This window comes from Carex rostrata, chromosome 17 (assembly GCF_964058835.1).
Source record: "Carex rostrata chromosome 17, lpCarRost1.2, whole genome shotgun sequence".
NCBI classification, from domain to species: Eukaryota; Viridiplantae; Streptophyta; class Magnoliopsida; order Poales; family Cyperaceae; genus Carex; species Carex rostrata.
Window position 1 is genome coordinate 5,710,693 of NC_135934.1, and position 21,449 is coordinate 5,732,141.

General features: G+C 33.4%; 2 protein-coding genes across 2 annotated transcripts; both read left to right on the forward strand.

The window, feature by feature from the left end:
• Positions 1-3,737: 3,737 nt before the first annotated feature.
• Positions 3,738-6,337, forward strand: LOC144568275 (B-cell receptor-associated 31-like protein). Its single transcript, XM_078318567.1, has 2 exons — positions 3,738-4,170; positions 5,677-6,337. The coding sequence occupies exons 1-2, from the start codon at positions 3,888-3,890 to the stop codon at positions 6,051-6,053; spliced, it is 660 nt and encodes a 219-aa protein (XP_078174693.1). The 5' UTR covers positions 3,738-3,887; the 3' UTR covers positions 6,054-6,337.
• A 9,022-nt stretch (positions 6,338-15,359) lies between these two features.
• On the forward strand, positions 15,360-16,933 carry LOC144568476 (mitogen-activated protein kinase kinase kinase 18-like). Its single transcript, XM_078318838.1, has one exon. It carries the CDS (start codon positions 15,590-15,592, stop codon positions 16,916-16,918), a length of 1,329 nt encoding a protein of 442 aa, XP_078174964.1. The 5' UTR covers positions 15,360-15,589; the 3' UTR covers positions 16,919-16,933.
• The last annotated feature ends 4,516 nt before the right edge of the window (positions 16,934-21,449 follow it).

The window sequence follows — 21,449 nt, forward strand, 5'->3', positions numbered from 1 at the left end:
CGGTGATACAGTATTCCAATTAATGGGGGGGGGGGGGGGGGGGGGGGGGGCAGATCAATTTATTTATATTATAATTTGATCACTTAATTTCAATTTATTCATTATTTTTAAAGATGAAGATGGAATTCCAACTTTAAAATTCACAAAATTTTCTAATCATAGTTTTAAATCCGTGTCTCTTACTTAAGAAAACATTTTCTTTAATTATTATATTTTAGTTCTCAATTATAGTTATTTATTAATTATTATTGAACTCTTACTTAATATTTTAAATCAAATCACCTGATTATATTTCCCATTCAGGAAATACAGTGTTGACATTACTTTTCCCTTCAGCAAAAGGTTTTGTGTATTTTGCTAAAAAACTTTTTTACATCAACCAAACAGATTATGATGTTAATTAGCAATATGTATCAATGTAAAATAAATTGAATATAATTTAATGATTCATTTATTGCAACGACAAAACTTGATGACGTCTATGAAGTAGTTAGAAAACAGAAGCTTCCAAAACTATTATAGCATGCAAGAGAGAAGTAGAACTAGGGTGTTATTAAGTTCATCAAGTTTCTTGGTGAACTTAAGTCTAAAATCTGTTAAATCGGCTTTAATGACTAATTCAGACTGTTAAAATCCGCCTATCTTGCAAATGATGCGTCTACATGTGAAAATTTTAAACATTCGAATTAATTTAGTATAAAATCAAGCGGTAAAAAAACATTCAAAAAATAAATGCATTAAGATTAATTTATTAACCTTCTAATTTTGACTGATTGACTTTATACTAAATTAATTTGAATGTTTAAAATTTTTACATGTAGACGCAGTAGGCAGGTTTCAACAGTTCGGATTCGTCATTTGAATCTGATTTGATGAATTTAGACGGAACTTGGTGAACTTAAGAACACCCTAGTTCTACTCTGCAAGAGAGTATTGGAATCTCACTAAAAATAATTTTACATGAACAAAATTATTATGTTAGGATGTATCATGATAAAATAAATTGAATTGAATTTATTATAAATAAATTCAAATTTAATGATTCATTTATTGCTAAGACAAAAATTAATGATGTCTATGAAGTAGTTAGCTACAAACAATAGAAGCTTCCAAATATTATAGCATGCAGCAGACAGTATTATAATCTTAGAACAACCTAGATACAAATCTCACTAATTAATGTCTCCAATTTGTCTATCATGTCCCATGGGTCAACATCAATGCTCCTCTCAATTAAAGTTGCACGCCTAATTAAGAGTATAAAAATATTGTCAGTTTGTGGTTGTAACATAGTGTACATCTCTGTTGCGAGTCAATGAGATGCCTGAATCCTAGCATTTCTTCAATTATTTTTTATATTTTTTTCTTAAATGGGCAAAAAGTTAAATAAGAATTTACATAATGTAAGATGTTATTTGGAAAAAAAAATGATATGAAGAAAAAAGTAATGTTAGGATATGAACGATGGAGAACCATTTGTAATATCTTGAAATAGTAGACATGAGAAATTATTTCATTGGTTTTTTTTTTTTTGCTAAAAAACACGAGGCCAACGTTGAATTGGGTGAATAATATATAATGTAAGTAGAAAGTAAAAGTATTGGCTTGCTATTGTATTATGATGATGCACAATTTAATATTGTAATACATATGATATTTTGAGAAGTAGGATAAAATATTTCATTGGTTTTGTGTCTCATTAATGTTCCAGCATCATTATTTCTATTTTTAAAGTCCAAATAATTGATCAGAACCGTTCAATATAATCTTCATTCTAAAGTTACTCGGATAACAAATTTTAAAATTTCCAGAATTTTTGTACTAATTTTTTAGAGATGTACAAAATCTCTATTTGTGAATGGTCCAGAATTTTTTAAAAACAATGATTTTGTACCTATCTTAAAAAATAACAAAAAAAATTCAGAATATAAAATATTGTATCGAACCACATTTTAATATGAAGATCATATTAAACGGTTTGAATTGTCTGTTTAAACTTTGAAAATAGAGATAATGATGTTGGAATATTGGAGCACAAAACCAATGAGACGGTTTAACCCTACTCTATTTTGAGATAATATGATTAAATAATTTTAGTAATAAATAATTTAATACCTGAGTTTAATTAATAAATAATTTTAGTAGTCTGAGCTTATTATAGTTTTTTTTAGCAATATTCTTTTTTTTTTGTCAACTATGTCAGAATTAGCTATTACGTTACATAAATCAACCTACTCTAAGCATTTATGGTTGCCTCACTTCCTCAATAAGCATGATGTGATACTAAAGCCTCTATATAGAATTTTATAATATTTGTACATGTGAGGAAGAACTAAATTTCTCATATTTAAGTCTCTTTATCTCTTACTATTTTTTTAAAAATCAGTTTTGTTATGCGGAAGGTTTGCATACCGTATAAGTAGTATGCGATCGCATATGTGGATTTTAATACGAAAGTACATATGTAATTTTACTATGAGTTGTTAAAAGAATATACATAAAATAAAACTAATTTATAATATAGTGGTGTTCTAATCTAGTGGTTTCATTGGTTTGTGTCACTCATGAGTTATGGGTTCAAGCCTCTCCCATAACAATATTTTTATGGGCATTTTTTTGAATTTGAAAGCAATTGCATGGATCACATATCCGCATATACGGACGACATATGTAGCTACTAAGCTACATATTCAAAATTGCACAAAAGAAACTACATAGAATTCTGAATGCAACTATCGGCTACATAAAGTCATAAACATATGCAGTCGCATATGCAGTTTATGTGATCGCATTTAAAAATACTGCATAAAAGTAGTAAAATAAATTGAAAGAATATTTTTATTCTTAGCTTACGTGCACATCATTCAATTTTATTCTTTGATATCTTCATTTTGTTTTTAAAAAACCTTCTTTTCAATGGAATAACTTTTTGCAAAATTATATATATATATATGTACCGTTTGAGCTATTATGGTCTTTGCGCATACTATATATACATGTCATTCTTAAGAGTGCGTGATAGATACTATCTATGTACCTCATAAAAAATTTTATATTTTTCAAAATTACACTAACTTATTTTTTTAAGGATATTATTTATGTATCTCATAAAAATAATTGGGCCTTCTGTTGTTGGTCTCATAGTGACAAGATATCCGAATTATATCTAAATCATTTTTTTTTTGGGTGATGCCGAACCGAACGCCGAATTATTCGGTTGACCGAACTTTGACCAAATCAAACCCGAATAATTCGCAAATTTTACAAATTATTCACGAATTTTTCCAAGAACAATTATGTTTTTTTTTTTGTTTTTTGTTTTTTTTTTTTGCTCCCTTGTAGAACTGAGATTTCTGATTCGGATAATTCCGAATCATTTCCGAATTATACCCGAATTATTTCCAAATCACGAACCCGAATAATTCATTTGTCACTATGGTTGGTCTGGCAGTCTGGCTGGTCGTCGACCCGCCACATTGGGTTAAGCATCCTCATCGCAACAGGGAACTCGAATCTGTATAGTCTAAAAAGTTTCAATCTCGATACCAGGTCAGCACTCTAGAAGGAAAGTAATCAAGAAAAGAATAAAGGTCATCGAGAAAATTCAGATTCCAGAATCCAAAATTAGTTGCGACGATTTCACAACAAATTACATGTAACGAGAGAGTACTCTATTTAAAAACGACTCCCTACACAGAAAAAATCAGAGAGATTGTCACAGAAACTAACGTGCCGACCTTCCCCAGCGTATTAAACCGCTAGATCGAATTCTCTTCCTTTCTTCTCCTCTTTTCTTTCTCACCCGTGTCCTGTTCGACGAATTTCTTCATAGAAGAAAGTTAGAAAAACGAAAGGAAAAGGAGAAGACAAGGCAGAGAGAAGAAGATATGATTCAATTACTGTTCTCTGTTCTAGGGCTGGAGGTGGTGCTGGTGGTGGTGCTTCTGTTCAAGACACCTCTGAGGAAGATAGCGATCCTGGGGCTGGATCGGATGAAGCGCGGCCGTGCCCCAGTGATGGTGAAGACCGTGGCAGCGACGCTCCTGATGGTGCTCGGATCAAGCGGTTACAGCATCTTTAAGATCCACGACAGATCCAACGAGTTGGGCCAGCTTACCCCCACCGATCAGATCCTCGCTAGTCGCCACCTCCTCGAGTCCTCTATCATGGGTACTCTCTCGCTCTCTCTCTCTCTGTTCAATTTCTTGTTGTCTGATCGATCTGATTGGTATTGTTAAGTGGAATTGGAATTGTGTTTGTATTGGATCTGTTGTTGTCTTAAAATTGTTGTCAATTGTTTAGATTGATGATCTCAATCAGTTGAAATATTGCGTATTTTGAACTATTCATTTGAAGGATAATGTCTCAGCGGGTAAAGTGGTTTGTATTGGTAGATATTTTCAGGGCCTTGCTCAGGAGTTAGATAACAAATAGGTCTTATGGAGTTCATTGCTGAGCTGCTTTAAGGTATTATTTAATTAAGGAGAGATACTTTTCAGCGAAGTAAGTTCAATTTAAAACTTGAATTGAGGCTTGGAAATTTTTATCACACATAATCTTGCATTGTAATAATACCTACATCACAGTCTTAGTGATGCCATCCAATATCTCAATTTTATTCAATTGTAGATACGATTGTTGTTGTTTCATTCCATGCTTCAGTTCCTTACTCTCTGTCCTTGTGATCTGATGTCTTATCAATTTGATTTTATACATACAAGATAGTCGATTAATGGTAATAAAAGCGACGGCCACAGTGATATTGGAGTTTTCATGAAATGTATTTCTAGATGATGTTCTAAAATTTGCAGGCTACGTAACTCTCTTAAGTTGTTACGCTTAAGTTACAGTAATTATATGTTGTTTTATCTGCTTGTTTATTTTCTGAAAGCCTTGTAAATTCAAAACTAAAGACTTTTGTCTCACTAACTAATGGATAATGAGAAGATTTTAAATTCCTTAATTATTTGTGCCTTCACTATGCCTCAAATATCAAGAAAAAACTGTTAGATATAATCCATGCTATATTTTTCTTACACGTATAAAAAAATGACATTTCGACTTGTGTTGATTGAAATCAAGAGCTTGTAAAATCCACTGACGTGAACAATTTCTAGATATTGATTTTTCAAGTTTTGATTCCCATGATCGAGGGCAGAGCCAGACTTTCAGACTATAGAGATCAAACGTGATTGGGGGTCAAGCAAATGAATTTTTTCTACTACGAATGGGGGTCAATATCACACTATACATAATATACTTAAACTATATTAAAAATAAGTTATAAATACAAAAAAATTGAAAATGGATGGGGATCAATTTATTGAAGTTAGATTTGCCTCTGCCCATGATCCCATTGTAGAGCAAGTAATATTAGATTATCTCTAGATATTTCTTCTATTATTTGAATTTTTAGAAGTTTTGTCATCAAAGGTTTAAGCAGTGGATGCTTGAAAAATGGAGGCATTGGAATCTTCCTCATACTTTATTTGAGTTCTATTATAAGAATTATAATTAGTTTTACTACCATATCCATATTACCATGTTATAAGAGTTATAATTTTCTTAGTTTTGTGTTTTTCAAAAAGTCGGATGCAAGTATGAAAATGCAAATGAATATGAAGACAACGTGCATTTAAATTTTACTTGTATTTGAATTTTTTTAATGGATTGCAGGATACATCCTATTTCTTGCATTTGTAATTGATCGGCTACACCACTACATTAGAGAGCTACGTTCTCTTCGAAAAAGCATCGAAGTAACGGCAAAACTCAACCGGGCATTGGAGGAGGCCAAGAACGGCAGTTCAGAGACGCAGGAGAAGGAAATCGATGGCCTAAAGGAAGAAATAAAAAAATTGAAGTCACAGTTGAATGCGAAAGAGGAGGCGGCCAAATCTGCCGAGGCGAGCAATGTCGCTCTGAGAAAGCAATCCGAAGGCCTATTGCTCGAGTATGATCGACTTTTGGAGGATAACCAACACTTGCGCTCTCAGCTTCAATCGATTGATCTCAGGTTATCGCATTCTGACAGCAACAAAAAGGATACATGAGTATTTGTTAATTTTCGAGGTGATTTGTGTGATAGAACCGTTGGATCTGAGTTGCGTGAGGTTTTTTTTTTTGTTACCCCCTTAGTTACCCGTACTTGATTTTTTTTGGGTTGGTGGTGGATATCGGAGTAGCTTGTCTTAGAATAACGTGATATGTTGAGAATATGGAGTGTGTTTGTGTTGTTAGAAATAAGTCTTCACCTTTACTTTTCTGTTTCTTTGTTTTTGTTTTTATTAATATTACTTTCAAAGGAACTAGTAAATGACAGTTAATTTTCTGAAAATATTAGTGCTTGCATGCTCCTTGAATAATGCTATGTTATTTTTTTTTTCTTTGTAAATTTTAAGAGAGTATAAAAGTTTGAAGAGGCTATTCGGGGATAAAATGGAGGAAATTTTTTATTCAAAGAAAGAAATTAAGGAAAAGGTAGAGAGAAACAAAAAGATTATAGAGTTTGTAATAATGATAGAAAAATTGGTACAAATTCTATCGATTATAATAATAAAAACAGTTAGAATAGATAGAATTTGTACCATTTCTAATCTATTTCCTCAACTGTCTGTAACAACATGAATTTGTTACAGTTTTGTATGAAATAGAGTTAGGATAAATAAGATTTTTACCTATCTAAACATTTGTTATATTAAAAAAATTCCTATAGTTTGTATGGGTAAACATTCTACCAATAGAATCTGTACCGATCAAAATATATTGGAGTTAGAAAAGGTGTAAATTCTATTTATCCTAACTGTTTTAATTGTTAAAATCGATAGAATCTGTATCGATCTTTCTATCAATATTACAAACTATGTATTCTTTCTATTTTTCTCTCTACCTTTTTCTTAATTTCTATGAATAAAAAATTTCATAAAATGGATTGTGACCGGTTAGTACTGCACAGATTTGTATATGTGGCTGTATATATGGTAGGCGATCATGCAGTCTGATATGTAATATACGGTCCTGCCGCTTGCGGTCACATTTATGAGTTTGGATTCTCTGAAGTAAACTCAAAATTTGAGTTTGGAGTCCGATATGCAATATGCGGTATCACCTATAAGGTGCCAGAATATTTCTGTATGGATCTGGACCGTCAAATCATCATCCGCACGACTATTAAAACAGCCTCATGCGTTCATTTGGCCTGGGTTCCGATTGGATGGCCTTGACTCAAACAGAAATATTATGTTACCTCAGAGGATAGGGATTCGCATTTATGATCTGGATTCTAATCATACAGTCCGAATTGAAACTCATATTTACTATTTAGAGTTAATTTAGGGGATCCGGACCCGACATATATGGGATCCTGCGTGACATATGTTGGATTTCAAACCTTCTTAGCTATGTCCTCCGTGATATATATTCATATGAGTCTCCGATAAGCAAATTTTATTTTTATTTTTATTTATATGTTCATAATGGTGACAAACTTTGAAGTTTATGTTTGATTGAGTAAGAAATGGAGTAAGTCGTTAAAAGAGGTGTAAAACAGGAGGACTAATAAGTTATGGCCAAACAAATTTAATTTTCTCTTCGGATGGATTAACTAACTTTGTACTATCATAGGCAGAGAGCCATATATTTATATTCAATATTTTTCTTCAATGCCGATTAATATAAGTGATGACTTAAGTTGTCAAATAAAGTGTAAAATAGAAGTAATATGAAGTAAACAACTAATACAAGTTAAGTACCAATCAAATATTATCTTAGACTTCAATTTTAATTATTACAATCATTATACAACTCTCTTTAGACGAAATGTATAGTATAAAATTATACTAAGTATATGAATATACATACAAGAGTAAGGATACGGTGCTATGGGTTGCATAGAGAGCTACGGTGCTACGGCTCAATATTCGAGTTTTTAAAATCTTAACGGTCGATCCAAACTGTTCATCTTGTTCTCCATATTAATATGTGTTTGGAGACCAAATTTTACATTTTTTGAAAATTTTTACTATTTTTTTAGATAGGTAAAAAATTAAATATCTAAATGGCGCAGAATTTTTTAGATCAAGTGATTTTCTACCTATCTAAAAAAATAGTAAAAAATTTCCAAAAAATATAAAATTTGGTCTCCAAACACATATTAATATGGAGAACAAGATGAACAGTTCGAATCAACTGTTAGAATTTTGAAAACTCGAATATTGAGCCGTAGCACCATAGTCCTCTATGCAACCCATAGCACCATAGCCTTACTCTACATACAATTTGCATGAATTCATATTTAAAATATTATTTTAAACATTAATCGGAGATGGTAGGCCCGGTGCATGTATAGCCCAATTAAGGCACAGAATAATAAAGGCCTTAATTTATACACTGCAGACTTTATGGACCGTTGGCCCATGTAAATAAAGATGATGATAATGTCCCATAGCCCCATCTCTTTTATTAACAACAGAAATCGAAATAAATGACAGTATGACACTAATTAATAAACCGTACAAACAACAAGGAAAAGAAAAACAATATTTATAAGGATCATGGTGTTTGTCGTTATATGGTGATTAATGGTGATTACTGATTAGGGATATAAAAAAGTTAAATTATATGGACACTTTGCACATGACATGACATGCGTTATGGTCACATATTGTGACTCACACATTGTATGTCGTGATTATTCTTTAACAAAAAACACTACATGTCGTGATCATGCGCATACCATAAACTATTTTTACGATTTCGATCACAATGATAACATACATAAATTATGCCGCGACACAGAGAGAAATTTGTTTCCGACGTCCATCAGACTCAAATCATACTCTTATATCACAAAATAGGAAAAAATTTGAAACTGATGGATTCCTCTACCGTATGATATGTTTTGAAATCTGTGTACACTAAATCAGTAAAAAATTTAAAACAACACATGCATAGATATTAAAGCGATCGGACAATGAGGAGCTCAAATTTGAATTCGATAAGCCTCGGACCCATCCCGTTCCCCACGACATAATTAGTCATGATCCGAGAAAAGCAAATCTACATTTCTAGTTGGGTGATTTAATATTATTAGTGGTTATTTTAACCGGTCTCGTGTCTAGGGACTACGGTCACTTGGTCAGGTGTATATTGCCATTTGGCTGCCCGCATGCATCTGACTACTCGTATATATCTTCATCAACTGTGAAAAGATAAACCCAACACCAACTCTATTTCTCCTTATTTTTCTTACAAACCGAACAGCTCATCAAACTGGAAAAATCTAGTTTCAAAACACCAAGAGAAACAAAATTGGAAGCATCTAGAAATGTGCAGCAACCAGCAATCCAATATAAAATTCAATTCTTATCCTCACTCCACAAGCTACCCACTTGCTCCCTTTTCAATGTTTCCATGTGTCATCTCCATACCACCTTAACATTTGGAAAATCAGATGTTGGGTATAATGCATCATCTAACAATGCCACATGGAGACATCTTCATCATGTAAAAGTTGTGCTTTGAGCACATTTCATATTTGGTAAAGGGCATTTACCTAATTTCCTATGTAATATGCTCCTTAAAGTACAGCAGAAATCTGGTGGAATTTGTCTTTTCCTCAAACAAAAAAAAAGTCATCTTTTTTTTTTTTTTTTTTTGAGAAAAACCCTTAGGTAAGTCATCTTTTAAATAAGAAAATGCCAGGTTTGCTTTCTAGCTGTCAAAGTGTCAGATACTATCAATCTTTTTTTTTTTTTTTTTTTTTTTTTTGAGAAAATCCCGTAGGCAGATACTATCAATCAAGCCGTTGAACAAATTCTATACTCCAAACCAACCCAAAAAAAATCAGGATATACAGGTGTCATAGTTTTATAGTTTCCACACGTCAATTTATGTTATCCAAAATCAAAGAAATTATTGGTCACATCATTTCTATTATACTGTCCACCTGGAACTATCCATAAATTTAGTCAGCTTGTGCTTTTGACAAATTGCAAATTTTAGCTGGGTTTTGGTTTATCCACCACCTGCCAACAGCCAACCAAACAATTACCAGATCATGTATCTATAATAAATTCAATATACACAGTAATTTTTTTTTTTAAGAATAACTAGAGATCAGTAAACACATTACACTGCTAGCTAGCACCTTATAACACAAATCTAGCTATATTAAAATAAAAATAAACATGGACATTAATAGGGACAAATTCTATTTATTTTTCATGGTGGAATATATTTTTGCATTCTCTGGTATTATTTTCAGTACATGAAAGAAAGAAAATAATTTATTGAGTCAAAATATTTGTATTTAAAAAAAGTTGGTCCATTATCACCTTCATTAGTGAATTGATTCTTGACTTTGTATAAGTTGACTGATTGTTGGTACACTTGAATCCTAACTTTCCAGCTAATTTTATATCTCTGCTACCAGTTGACTTGGTTCAAAGACTTGGTCCATTAACTCATACAAAGAATAATGGTCCATTGGAATTAATTAAATGGCAGTCAATTATAGACCAGGTCTAGGGCTCACAAGTGAACCCATCTTCACATCACAAAGTCCCACCAAAAAAGGTACATCATTCAGTGCATGCATCTAATTAAACAATGATTAAATTGTGCCTTAATTAATCAATCATGTTGTATATCCATTCTGTATTTGCTTTTTCATATTTTTTTCAAAAGGACCGCTAGTTGCATCTAGTAGTCATCCCACTTATTTGATTATATCCTAAAATGAAATATTCTTATGTTGATTCCAAAAATTGGGAATGGAAATAAAATTCAGAAATTGTGAAAAATAAATTATCAATATTGCTTCACTCAATCAATATATTAAAAGGCATCAATACGCAATTAAATACGTTGAAAATTTTCTTCGCTTGTGTACACGTGTCAGTGTACATTTTAGCAGGTGAATATATTTTATAAGCAACATTTTTCTTAGTGATAGAAAAAGTTGTTTTTAAAAAAAAAAAAAAAAAATCTTTATAGTGAAAAGTACATGTTCCGTGTACATTAACACTAACTTTTTACATGTGAAGCGTATTTTAGGTGATGGTGTGACGTGACACATCTCTCTGAAAGAAAAAGAAAAAAAAAAACATGAAAATGTTATAATCGGTGAGTGGCAACCGAGAGCGTATCCTCTGCGGAGGTTTTACCTACGGTGTTTTGCGGTGGTTTTGATCTGGTCCGTTCATTTCGGATCGGACGGACCAGATCAGATATTGTCCGAATTTTTAAAAAACTCAAAATTTGGTGAACTCTTAATCCAGCCTGTCCAATCCGAAACGAACGGACCAGATCAAAACCACCGCACAACACCACAGATAAAACCTCCGCAGAGGATAGCGTTTCAGTGGCGACCATCATAATAGATTCTCTTGAGATTTAAAATATCTGGACAATAGTTGAGATATGAAACTTTTATGAAATAGAATTTAATGGAAAATATATGAAACTACATGGGATGTATTAACAGTGACATAAACACAAAACTTAGAACTTTGGCTCTTCAATAAAGAGAAATATTTCTTTTACATGCATTAAAAACGAGGTTTAAACATGAACAATGATAAAACTTCACAACAAAAATAAACTTTTCTTAGTAAAATTGTTGAAAGTGACAACAACAAAAGGGACTTTAGAAAGAAAGGAAAAGTCCATTAATTTCTCCAAATTCATCCCACAAGGGATCAAGTGTGATAAATTAATAATCAAGTTGCAACAAAATTCATGCACATATATTTTTGAGACCTGAATTTAAACCACTTTTGAACCGTCGTTGCATATATGCAATGATTTAATGCATATCTCATACTCAGACATAAATTGGGATAAGATAGAATTGAATTGAATAAAATTCAATATATTCCAAGGAATAATATTCAACATATTCTTTCCTAGGATTACTACTCACCGAATTATAAAAAAAATATTTGAAAAATAAAATGGATTAATTCACGCCGACTGCCAACCCAAAATAAACCAAAAAAATGTGAGCTTGTGAGCTCATGGTGCGACACGTGGCACCACCACTTGTTACAAACAGAAATCTATTTTAACCTGACTCTTTGGGCCAGCTAAGAGTATTCGATTGTATTTATCATCACGAGATAAAAGATAGAGGTTAATTGTGGTTTTCTACAATTAGATTTTCTCCTTTGAGGAGACCTGGCTTGGCATCTTTCTATGGCAGTTTTACAAAAGAGCCCTTCCAATTCAATTTTATGCTAAAATGGTCTGACTGGATTGTAAAACCAAGTTTTGTATTATATAGTAATCGCTAAAAAATAATAGTTTTGTTATGTTCAGTTGTATCATCTGATTTTATCCCATAATTTGATTATTGTAAACAATTCAACTAAAATATTTTATCGGCTCCTACTAATTAGAATTAAATTAATGAATAATTATTTTTGTACCCACGCTACAGTACCGCACATTATCCATGCTACAGTAATCGTGCTACAATATCCACAGTTAGAGAAATAATATATTACGGTCTCCACTAATTATATAGTCTTAACTAATTATTATTTTAAAATCACAGCGGCATCATTTCTCTATGGTCCCCACTAATTATATAGTTTCTCTTTTACAATCCGCGCACTAGTTCACGCTTCAACCTTTCTCTAACAAAAATAGTTGACTTCATAGGAATAAATATTTCAATGCATAGGTATAAATACTTTTAGTACTTAAATATTAATACTTTTAATGTCATATGTAAAAAATACTTAGATATGTATACCTTCGTAATTATAAAATACTGCCAGTGTCATATGTAAAAAAAATACTTAGCCATGCATATCTTTGTAGTTATAAATACTTAGAAGATAAGATATTAACACTTAAAAAAATATTAATACTTTGATGCGTGACTTGCTATGATTATCCTTTTTCAAGTTCTCCAATCATTCCCCTGTCAGCCTTCCTCTAACAAAAATAGTTAACCTCATACGTATAAATACTTCAATGCATAAATATAAATATTTTCAATACTTAGATATTAATACTTTCAATGTCATATGTAAAAACTTGCGTGACGACGAGTCTAAAAGTACGTCATTATGGATCTCATTTGAAAGAAAATATTACGTAGATATTAATAATATGGAAAAAAAAAATAAAATTGTGGAGATTTTACAATCCCTGTAGGAAATTATCTTTCTGCATTTAATTTTCAGTGGCCCCCCTGCGGGTACAGTGATGCGGGTACTGTTCGCGTGAAAGCGCAACTCAAGTTTCGGTACGCTTGGGAGCGTACCTTTTAAAACCGCGGTTACACCTTCCGATTAGGGTTGCAAGTGCACAACCCTATCGAGGAGTATAATCGGGTATCGATCCACAGGGACGGATTCTTTTTCTAGAGTCTACTTATCTCGACTAAAGACTAGAAGTGAGAAAGAGGGAGTTTTGGTACTTAATTTTCCTAAAGAATCAACTCAAGCAATCAAACAATGCAATAGAATAGTAAATGTGCAAGGAAAAGTATAAACTGTGTTTTGATTTGGGATAAAAGATGTTTCAAGGGTTTCAGACTTCATCTCTGATTTGCCTCTAGTGGTACGGGTCTTACCAAGTTGGTACGGCTAGGCCGCACCAACCTGGTCCGACCAAGCCGAGTGGAGCTTGGTACGGGTAGGCCGCACCACTCTTGTAAGACCCGTACTGATGTACCAGTACAGAGCTTACAAGTTCGAGTTGATGCATTTCTTGCTGGTATCTCGTATTAAACTCTTCAGAAAGGTTCAATTGACCATACCTAAGGTTCCTAAACCTCAACTCTCATTTGTTGGCTCAAGATCTAGGTTTTAGAGTCAATTCTTCACCTTCTAGGGTTTCTAAACCTCAACTCTCGTGTTTTGATCCAGATCCTCTAGTTGATTGATTGGAGATCTAAGGTATCCTCTAATCTGTCAATTAGGGGAGAATTCAACCTTTCGGCTTCAATTCGAACAAGTCTACCTAAAGGGATTGGTTTGGTTGAGAGAAAGCAATGGTCACATGACCTTGTTAGGGTTGATCTACCACTATAGGCACACCATATGCAATCACAGAGAGACAAAGCAATCAAGACAAGAAAATACACAATCAATTCAATCAAAAGAGTTCATACAAGATCCAAATCAAGAAAAGCAACACAAATCAAGAAAATCCATCTACAAACCCTAGAAACAATGATCTACTACTCACAAGTCATGGATCTGTCCAGAAATACAAGTAAAGAGATAAAGAGAGGCATGATAGAACTAGATCGAAGATCGGATGTGGAGAAGAGGTTGATCCGTCGATTTTCGCCTCTTTTTCTCCCTTCTTCTTCTCTCCTTGCTCCTTTGCTCTCTTTCTCTCTTTCTCTGAGCTCTCAATCTGGAATGGAAAATGGAATCCTCGAAAATGGAGAGATCCCTCGCTTTAAATAGCCTCTGCCAAGATTTGAATTATGTCAGGCGGCATCTATGTACGGCCCGTACCAAAGTGGTACGGCCAGGCCGTACAAGATGGGAGGAAGGCTGGATTGGCTAAGTCTGGTAAGGGTCGTACCAAATCTGGTAAGGGCCGTACCAAGTCTGGTAAGGGCCGTACCAGAGAGTCCAAAAACGTCGTTTCTTCATGTATTTTGCTCCAATCCTGCAGAAAACAAACAAACTCTCAGCAGTACCAAATTCTAAGGATATATCAATGAAATGCACATGATTTTGACAATTTAGAACGTGAATTTGGTACGAAATTAGGTCAAATATAGGCTAAATATGCGAGGTATCAGGTACTATTATCTTCGCGCTACAGTACCCGCACAATAAATAATTGTTCGCCTTATAGCTATAAATACGTCCGTACATAGGTATAAATACTTCCGTGCATAGATATTAATATTTTAGGAAAAAAAATTCGAATTGTGGAGTTTTTGCAATCCTCACAAAAAGTTAATTTTTCACATTTAATTTTAAGTGGTCCCCCTGCGGATACTGTTATCAGCTTCCTAAATTAATATGACCTGAAATGATTACATGGTCCTAAAAATTTAGCATAACTTAAACCTCAAAATAATTACATGGACCTGAAATGATGAATTCAATCACAATCTTAATGTATTTAATAAGCTAACCATTTATATTTCAAAGTTTACTTAACTCACACAATTACACAACATAAATTTAACTTAAAATATGGGACATATACAATACAACTATTTAAAATCAGAGGTACCTTCTTGACAGAAATTTAATTTTATAGGGCTATTTTGAAAGATAACTTCACTTCTGCTTTGCCAGTTTTGCTCCGTCAAATTTCAACACGTGATAAGTTACACACAGTACGGCGCCTAACGATCCCAGATTAGACCTGAACTTTTTACACAAAAACAAGAAAAAAAAAAAAAAACATCGTTCGCAAATGGCAACTCCAACCTAAATAGATTCCAAAAGCCAAATCACCACTTACCAACCTATCTATAAATACCATATCACATAACCCCTACCCCCTGCTCAGAACATATCATAACCTCTTCAAAGTTTGAACAGAGACAAAAATATCAAAACCCAAAAAGAAAACAACAGAGCAGGCACCTCCTCTGTTTCCAATGGAGAAGCAATGGCAACGAGGCCCCACTATAGGTCACGGTTCCTGTGCTACCGTGTATCTCGCCACGTCATCCATGTCCGGTGATGTCTTCGCTGTGAAGTCTAAGGAGTTCTCTCAGGCGGGAGACTTACAGACAGAACAGAGCATCCTCTGTTCTCTGAATTCTCCACACGTTGTTTCTTGTCTCGGCTTCGACATCTCTTCTGATGCCTCAACCAAGCAGTTGATGTACAATCTCTTCTTGGAGTATGCGCCTGGCGGGTCTCTATCCGACGAGATCAAAAGGAACGGTGGATGGTTGATCGAAGACAAGATCAAAAGCTACACAAGTGAAATTTTGCATGGGTTGGTGTATTTGCACGAACAAGGAGTAGTTCACTGTGACATCAAGTCTCAGAATGTTCTAATTGGGTCGAACAGTCGTGCGAAAGTCGCTGATTTCGGGTGTGCCAAGAAGGGTTTTACATCAAAGAAAGATCAAGTTAGAGGCACACCGATTTTCATGGCACCAGAAGTAGCGAGAGGGGAAGAACAGGGGATGCCAGCTGACATATGGGCCCTCGGTTGCACAGTAATTGAGATGGCGAAAGGTGGATCTCCATGGGATGATCTCTCTGATCCGATAAGCGCAATGCATAAAATTGGGTTCTCTGAAGAGGTTCCGACAGTGCCGGGATGGTTAACAGAAGAAGCAAAAGATTTCTTGAGCAAGTGTTTTGAGAGAGATTGCAAAGAGAGAAGGAGTGCAAAGGAATTGTTAAAGCATCCCTTCATTACATCCTCTGTTTCAAAACAGAGCAGTGTAGAAACTTGGGTTTCTCCAACTAGCAACCTTGATCAGAGATTTTGGGAATCTTTTTCTTCGTTGGAAGGAGACGAAGAAGAAGACGAAGAAAGAGATGCAAATTTGTCAGAGAGAATTAAATCGTTAATTGGTGAATTTAATGGTGAACCGGATTGGAATTGTGATGATGAAAGTTGGGTTACAGTGAGATCCAATGGAGAAACGATTGAACTTGAAGAAGAGACGATTGTTACAAGCGAAAATCAAGAGATATATGCTGTTAATGAGATAAATTTAGAAAGTAGCTTTGTTAGTGAGATTTCATGGGAAAATAAGAGTTGGGTAGGTGGTTTAGATGAGATTGTTTTAAGTGAAAATGAGATTAGTGTATGTAGTTGTGATTTTGATTTTGAACATGTTGATTGTGTAATCAAACAAGAAATTCAAATTTGCAAAATTCTATCTGAGTTGAGTGTGAAAAAAGAAAAATATTGCATTTTCCTTCTCTTTTGGGAATCATCAAGTTGTCAAATTACAGGCTAAGCAAGCAGTCTAATTAATTATCTTTTAAAAGGAATTAAAAAAGAAGGCACATGGTCCACACTCCGCACCGCAGTCAAGTATATATTAATTTAATTTAGTACAGAAGCGTTAAGAGGTTTAAATGATTGAAGGAATCATGACAGAAATGATTAATGGAATCATGAAAGAATAACGCGGCGATATTTAAGCCATATATATGTATATGGTCCCATGCACATGAAGGAGAGCAAATTATGTAGTAGAAAATATTAAGCTTCTTAATAAGGAGGAGAGATAATTTAAATTAAATTTGTAGAGAAAAATAGTTAAATATTATATTTATCTACGAAATAATACATGTGAACTCTAATGTAGTGGTAAGAATTTTGACACCAACAGAACCCATCTGGGTTCGAATCCCGCCTTCAGCAGAAAAAAAAGGAAAAAGGGTGTGCGGTGCACAGGCTCGGTCCGCAGGTGCCGTGCGTGGTTCAGAGGCGCGGTCTACGGGCACTGGGATCATATGCGGTGCGACCAATCCATACTTAAGTGTTGAAACTCATAATTTGAAACATTCATCTATGTGCGAAAAACCCTTGCAGGATCTAGACATTAAGCTCCTTAATAAGGAGGAGAGATATATGCCCCTTAAAATAAAGGGAAAGGAGAGCTCCGATCTTAAGGCATTGGATTTACGTTAAGATTCACGCCAACAATTAAGAATTGCGCAGCAGTTGAAATTATGGAAGCGGAGTGTATTTGATGGATATATTGGATCAAAATTGATTTGATGTTTATTTGAAACTGTCTGATCAAATGCTTACAAATTCTAGAGCAAATCAGACGGTTCTGAGTGGATATCAGATTGATTTTGGTTTGATGTCTATCAGATGCGCCTAGTTTTATGAAATTATTTTAGATTTAAATCGTTTACGAATCTCAATATAAATTAGACAATTTAGATTTATAGAGCAGTGAAAAATAAGACATATTTAAATTTATTCACACGAAACTTAATGCGAAGCAGTTGAAATTATGGAAGCGGTCAAGCGGAGCGTAGTTGATGGATATATTGGATCAAAATTGATCTAATGTTTATTTGAAACTGTCTGATCAAATGCTTACAAATTTTAGAGCAAATCAGACGGTTTTGAGTGGATATCAGATCGATTTTGGTTTGATGTTTGTCAGATGCGCCTAGTTTTATGAAATTATTTTAGATTTAAATCGTTTACGAATCTCAATATAAATTAGACAATTTAGATTTATAGAGCAGTGAAAAATAAGGCATATTTAAATTTATTCGCACGAATCTTAATGCGAATAAGATGATATTTGTCCCATTTGTCCGATACTGATTGAAAAATCTCCGATTCCAAAAATAAAGGGAATATTACAAGAAAAATTGACGCAGCCCATCACAGAAGCAGAAACCATTTTTGACTATATATGTTTCATTGAGTTGGGGGGCTGTATGAATGAATTGAAGTCAAATTCAAGAATTCAAAAGCAGGTGGCAGTGAAATGGGAATAGATGAAATAGGAATTCGCTTACTAATTCAGAAAAATAAGGTCAAATAATGAAGGTCTTTACTCTCTTATTAAACATGTTAATATGTTATGGATATGGTACCAAGTCATAGGCATCCAAAATTGAATTGAACCAGTGAAGATAGAAGTCTAGTTAGCTGGGCTGCTGTAAGTAAATACAAAGGCAGTAGTAGCATGTGCGTCTAATATAATTAAAAGGCGGTTGGAAGTATTGATGCATAGCCTAATGCTGTCGTTAAAAACAGCCAAGACGACTCCACACATGGCGGCACAAATTTATTGCGACGACAACTGAGTTTAATAAAAAAAGGAAACATATTTGTTATTTAATTAAAATAAATATTTTACTAATAGAGTTAGCAATAAAATAAAGGGAAATAACAACAATTATATGTAAATTTATATTTTTTTTTAGAGAGGATTCAAATGGCTTTTTTTTTACCACCATCATACCTTCACATGATAATTTTGTAATAATAAAAAAATTTAATACTTATATGTCAGAATCAAATTACTAGATGTGATAAATTTTATTTTTTTTATCAATTTTTTATTTTATTTTTATATGATTCAACAAGTTGAAAAACCAACATTCATAATTTATCTATATTGATGTATTTTTACAAGCTATTGATACCAATCAAAATAAAATTGAAATGTTGTAATATTTTATATGTGCATAAAGAAAATGACATAGATTAAATTTAACAGTTTTATTTTAATATTTGAGTTTTAAATTTTAACTTATTAACATTTAAAAAATAAAAAAACATTTGAATCTTCCTCAATTTTAACTATAAGAAAAACCTCAGCTACCACTATAACAAAGTAGACACTTTTTGCGAGAGAAAAAGCGCTTTTACGACGGTCGTTCATCGCTAAAAGTACCGTCGCAAAAAGAAAAAGCTGAACAATGAGAATAGTCCGTCGCAAAAAGTCATTTTTTTATCCTCGCGAAAAGTGTCCCATTCTTGTTGTGTACTTTTAGAATTCATGATGACCCGACAAACAGTCTAAAAATATATCAAAAACTAAAACTAGACAAACAATGTGGAAATTTTGAAAGGAATCCCAACATAATGGTCATTAAGCAAAAACAAAAAAGGTGAAAAGGGAAAAAAAAATTAAAATAGAACCTCAATTAAAATAAAAAAAGGTCAAAAAAAAAGAAAATCAGATGGTGAGGAATAGAACTGGCAAACAAATTTGTAGTTTGTAATTTCGATTCGGATTTGATTCGAGTTTAATTCGATTTGAAATTAGTTCGTTCTGAAACGAACCAAACCAGTTCGGTTCGAAATTAATTCGAACTGGCTTTAGTTCAATCGAAATAGGCTCGCGAAATTTTATGGTTCGAATCTCATAATAACAACAGCCGTTCATTTACCTGATGAAATTAAAACACAAAATAGAGTCCTAATTTAACTTAGCCGACGCTGGACGCTCCCACGCTCTCATCTCAAATCTCAATAACCCACTTCTCCCTGACTCGCTCTCCCTCTTGCTCTAAAGCATAGCCGACGCTCTCGGCGACTGGCCGTCTCTCCAACCTAAATGATTGCCTCTCCTTTCTCTCTGGCCGTCTCTCCTCCGCCTTCTCTAGGAACCTCCGCCTTTCTCTTCAGTTAGGTAGCTTTGTAATTACTGTGAGTTAGTGCATATGTTTGATTGCTGTGCAATTTTCAGGCTCCAATGTTTTTTTTCTCCACTGACAAATATGCAACTGAAATACATGGAAATGGAAGCATACTGAATTCCCCTTTCACCTTCTTCCCATTATTTATTTCTGTTATATTTGCAAGGAATAAGTTTGTAAAAGTTGCTTATTTGGATTAATGATTTTTTTTTTTTTTTAGCTTTAAGTTATGTGCAATTGATACGAAAGGCATTGAAAAAAATTGATTGAAATGGATTGTTCAAAATCATATTTTTTTTGTTTATGTGCTCTTTTTTTAGCTTTAAGTTATGTGCTCTTTTCTGTTTAATTTAGGTTTTCACACTTTGTTTAATAGATATTTCAAAATCAAATCTCATTTCGAACCATTTTTGAATTAAACCGATCTAATTCCAATTTGTACCTAATCAAACTCGAATTGGTCTATTCAGTTTGAAATCCAATTTCAATTTCAAACCAGTTTAATTTAAAATTAATTCGAACTCGAACCTGAGGTAGGTATGATTTGGTTTGGTTCGTTGCCAGCCCTACTAGTGAGGAATGCCGGTACTATAAAGCAGCTTAAAAAAAAAAAAATGTCAAACTCCAAGGCGCCTTACCTCCCTTTGCTTTGACCCGTCTTGCGTCACTACTTACGGCTTCCTTCCGTCAAATCAAACGCACGAATCTCAACTGGAAATTTCCATTTATAGCACGTGCTCTTAATATAACACCAGCTCGCTTTAAGAATTAATTAGATGGGACTTGGGAGCTATCCTTCAACGGAAAAATAAAAGACTTTGCAAGCTGAATTTTCAAATACATTCAATAATTCATTAATGGCTTCTCTCAACAACATTTTATTTAACCACATGCGTCGTAAACAGTAGCGGTGACTGACCGATTTTTTAATCTGAATATTACAAAATAATATGACATCAAATATAATCAAATCAAATCAGAATTTTTTGGAAAATAACAAAAATATCGTTGTTGAGTATTGACAATGTTTTTCTGTTAATGAGAAATATTATCATTGATAACGTTTTACTCTAGAAAAACGACGGTGTTTGACATCTAAAATAAAATGATGCTAAAACATTGTCAAAGTATTTCGCTGTCAAAGTATTTCTCTACATATGAAATGATGCTAAAACATTGTCAAAGTGTTTTTCTAGAAAATATTTCACCAGAAATTAAAATGTACCGAAATTTTGAATTTTGAATTTTTTAAATGATACATTTAAAAATGGGGTTTACAGAACTCTTGAAAACCACTAAACAGTGCACTTGACCCCATCAAAAGCTACATGGACACTGCCGCAGGAGATATCATCTGCTGAGATC

Bases quoted from the DNA above. Each gene is read 5' to 3' on its own strand.
- LOC144568275 (XM_078318567.1), top strand. From the start codon at position 3,888: ATGATTCAATTACTGTTCTCTGTTCTAGGGCTGGAGGTGGTGCTGGTG. The intron at 4,171-5,676 runs GTACTCTCTCGC...AATGGATTGCAG, and splicing joins CCTCGAGTCCTCTATCATGG to GATACATCCTATTTCTTGCA.
- LOC144568476 (XM_078318838.1), top strand. From the start codon at position 15,590: ATGGAGAAGCAATGGCAACGAGGCCCCACTATAGGTCACGGTTCCTGT.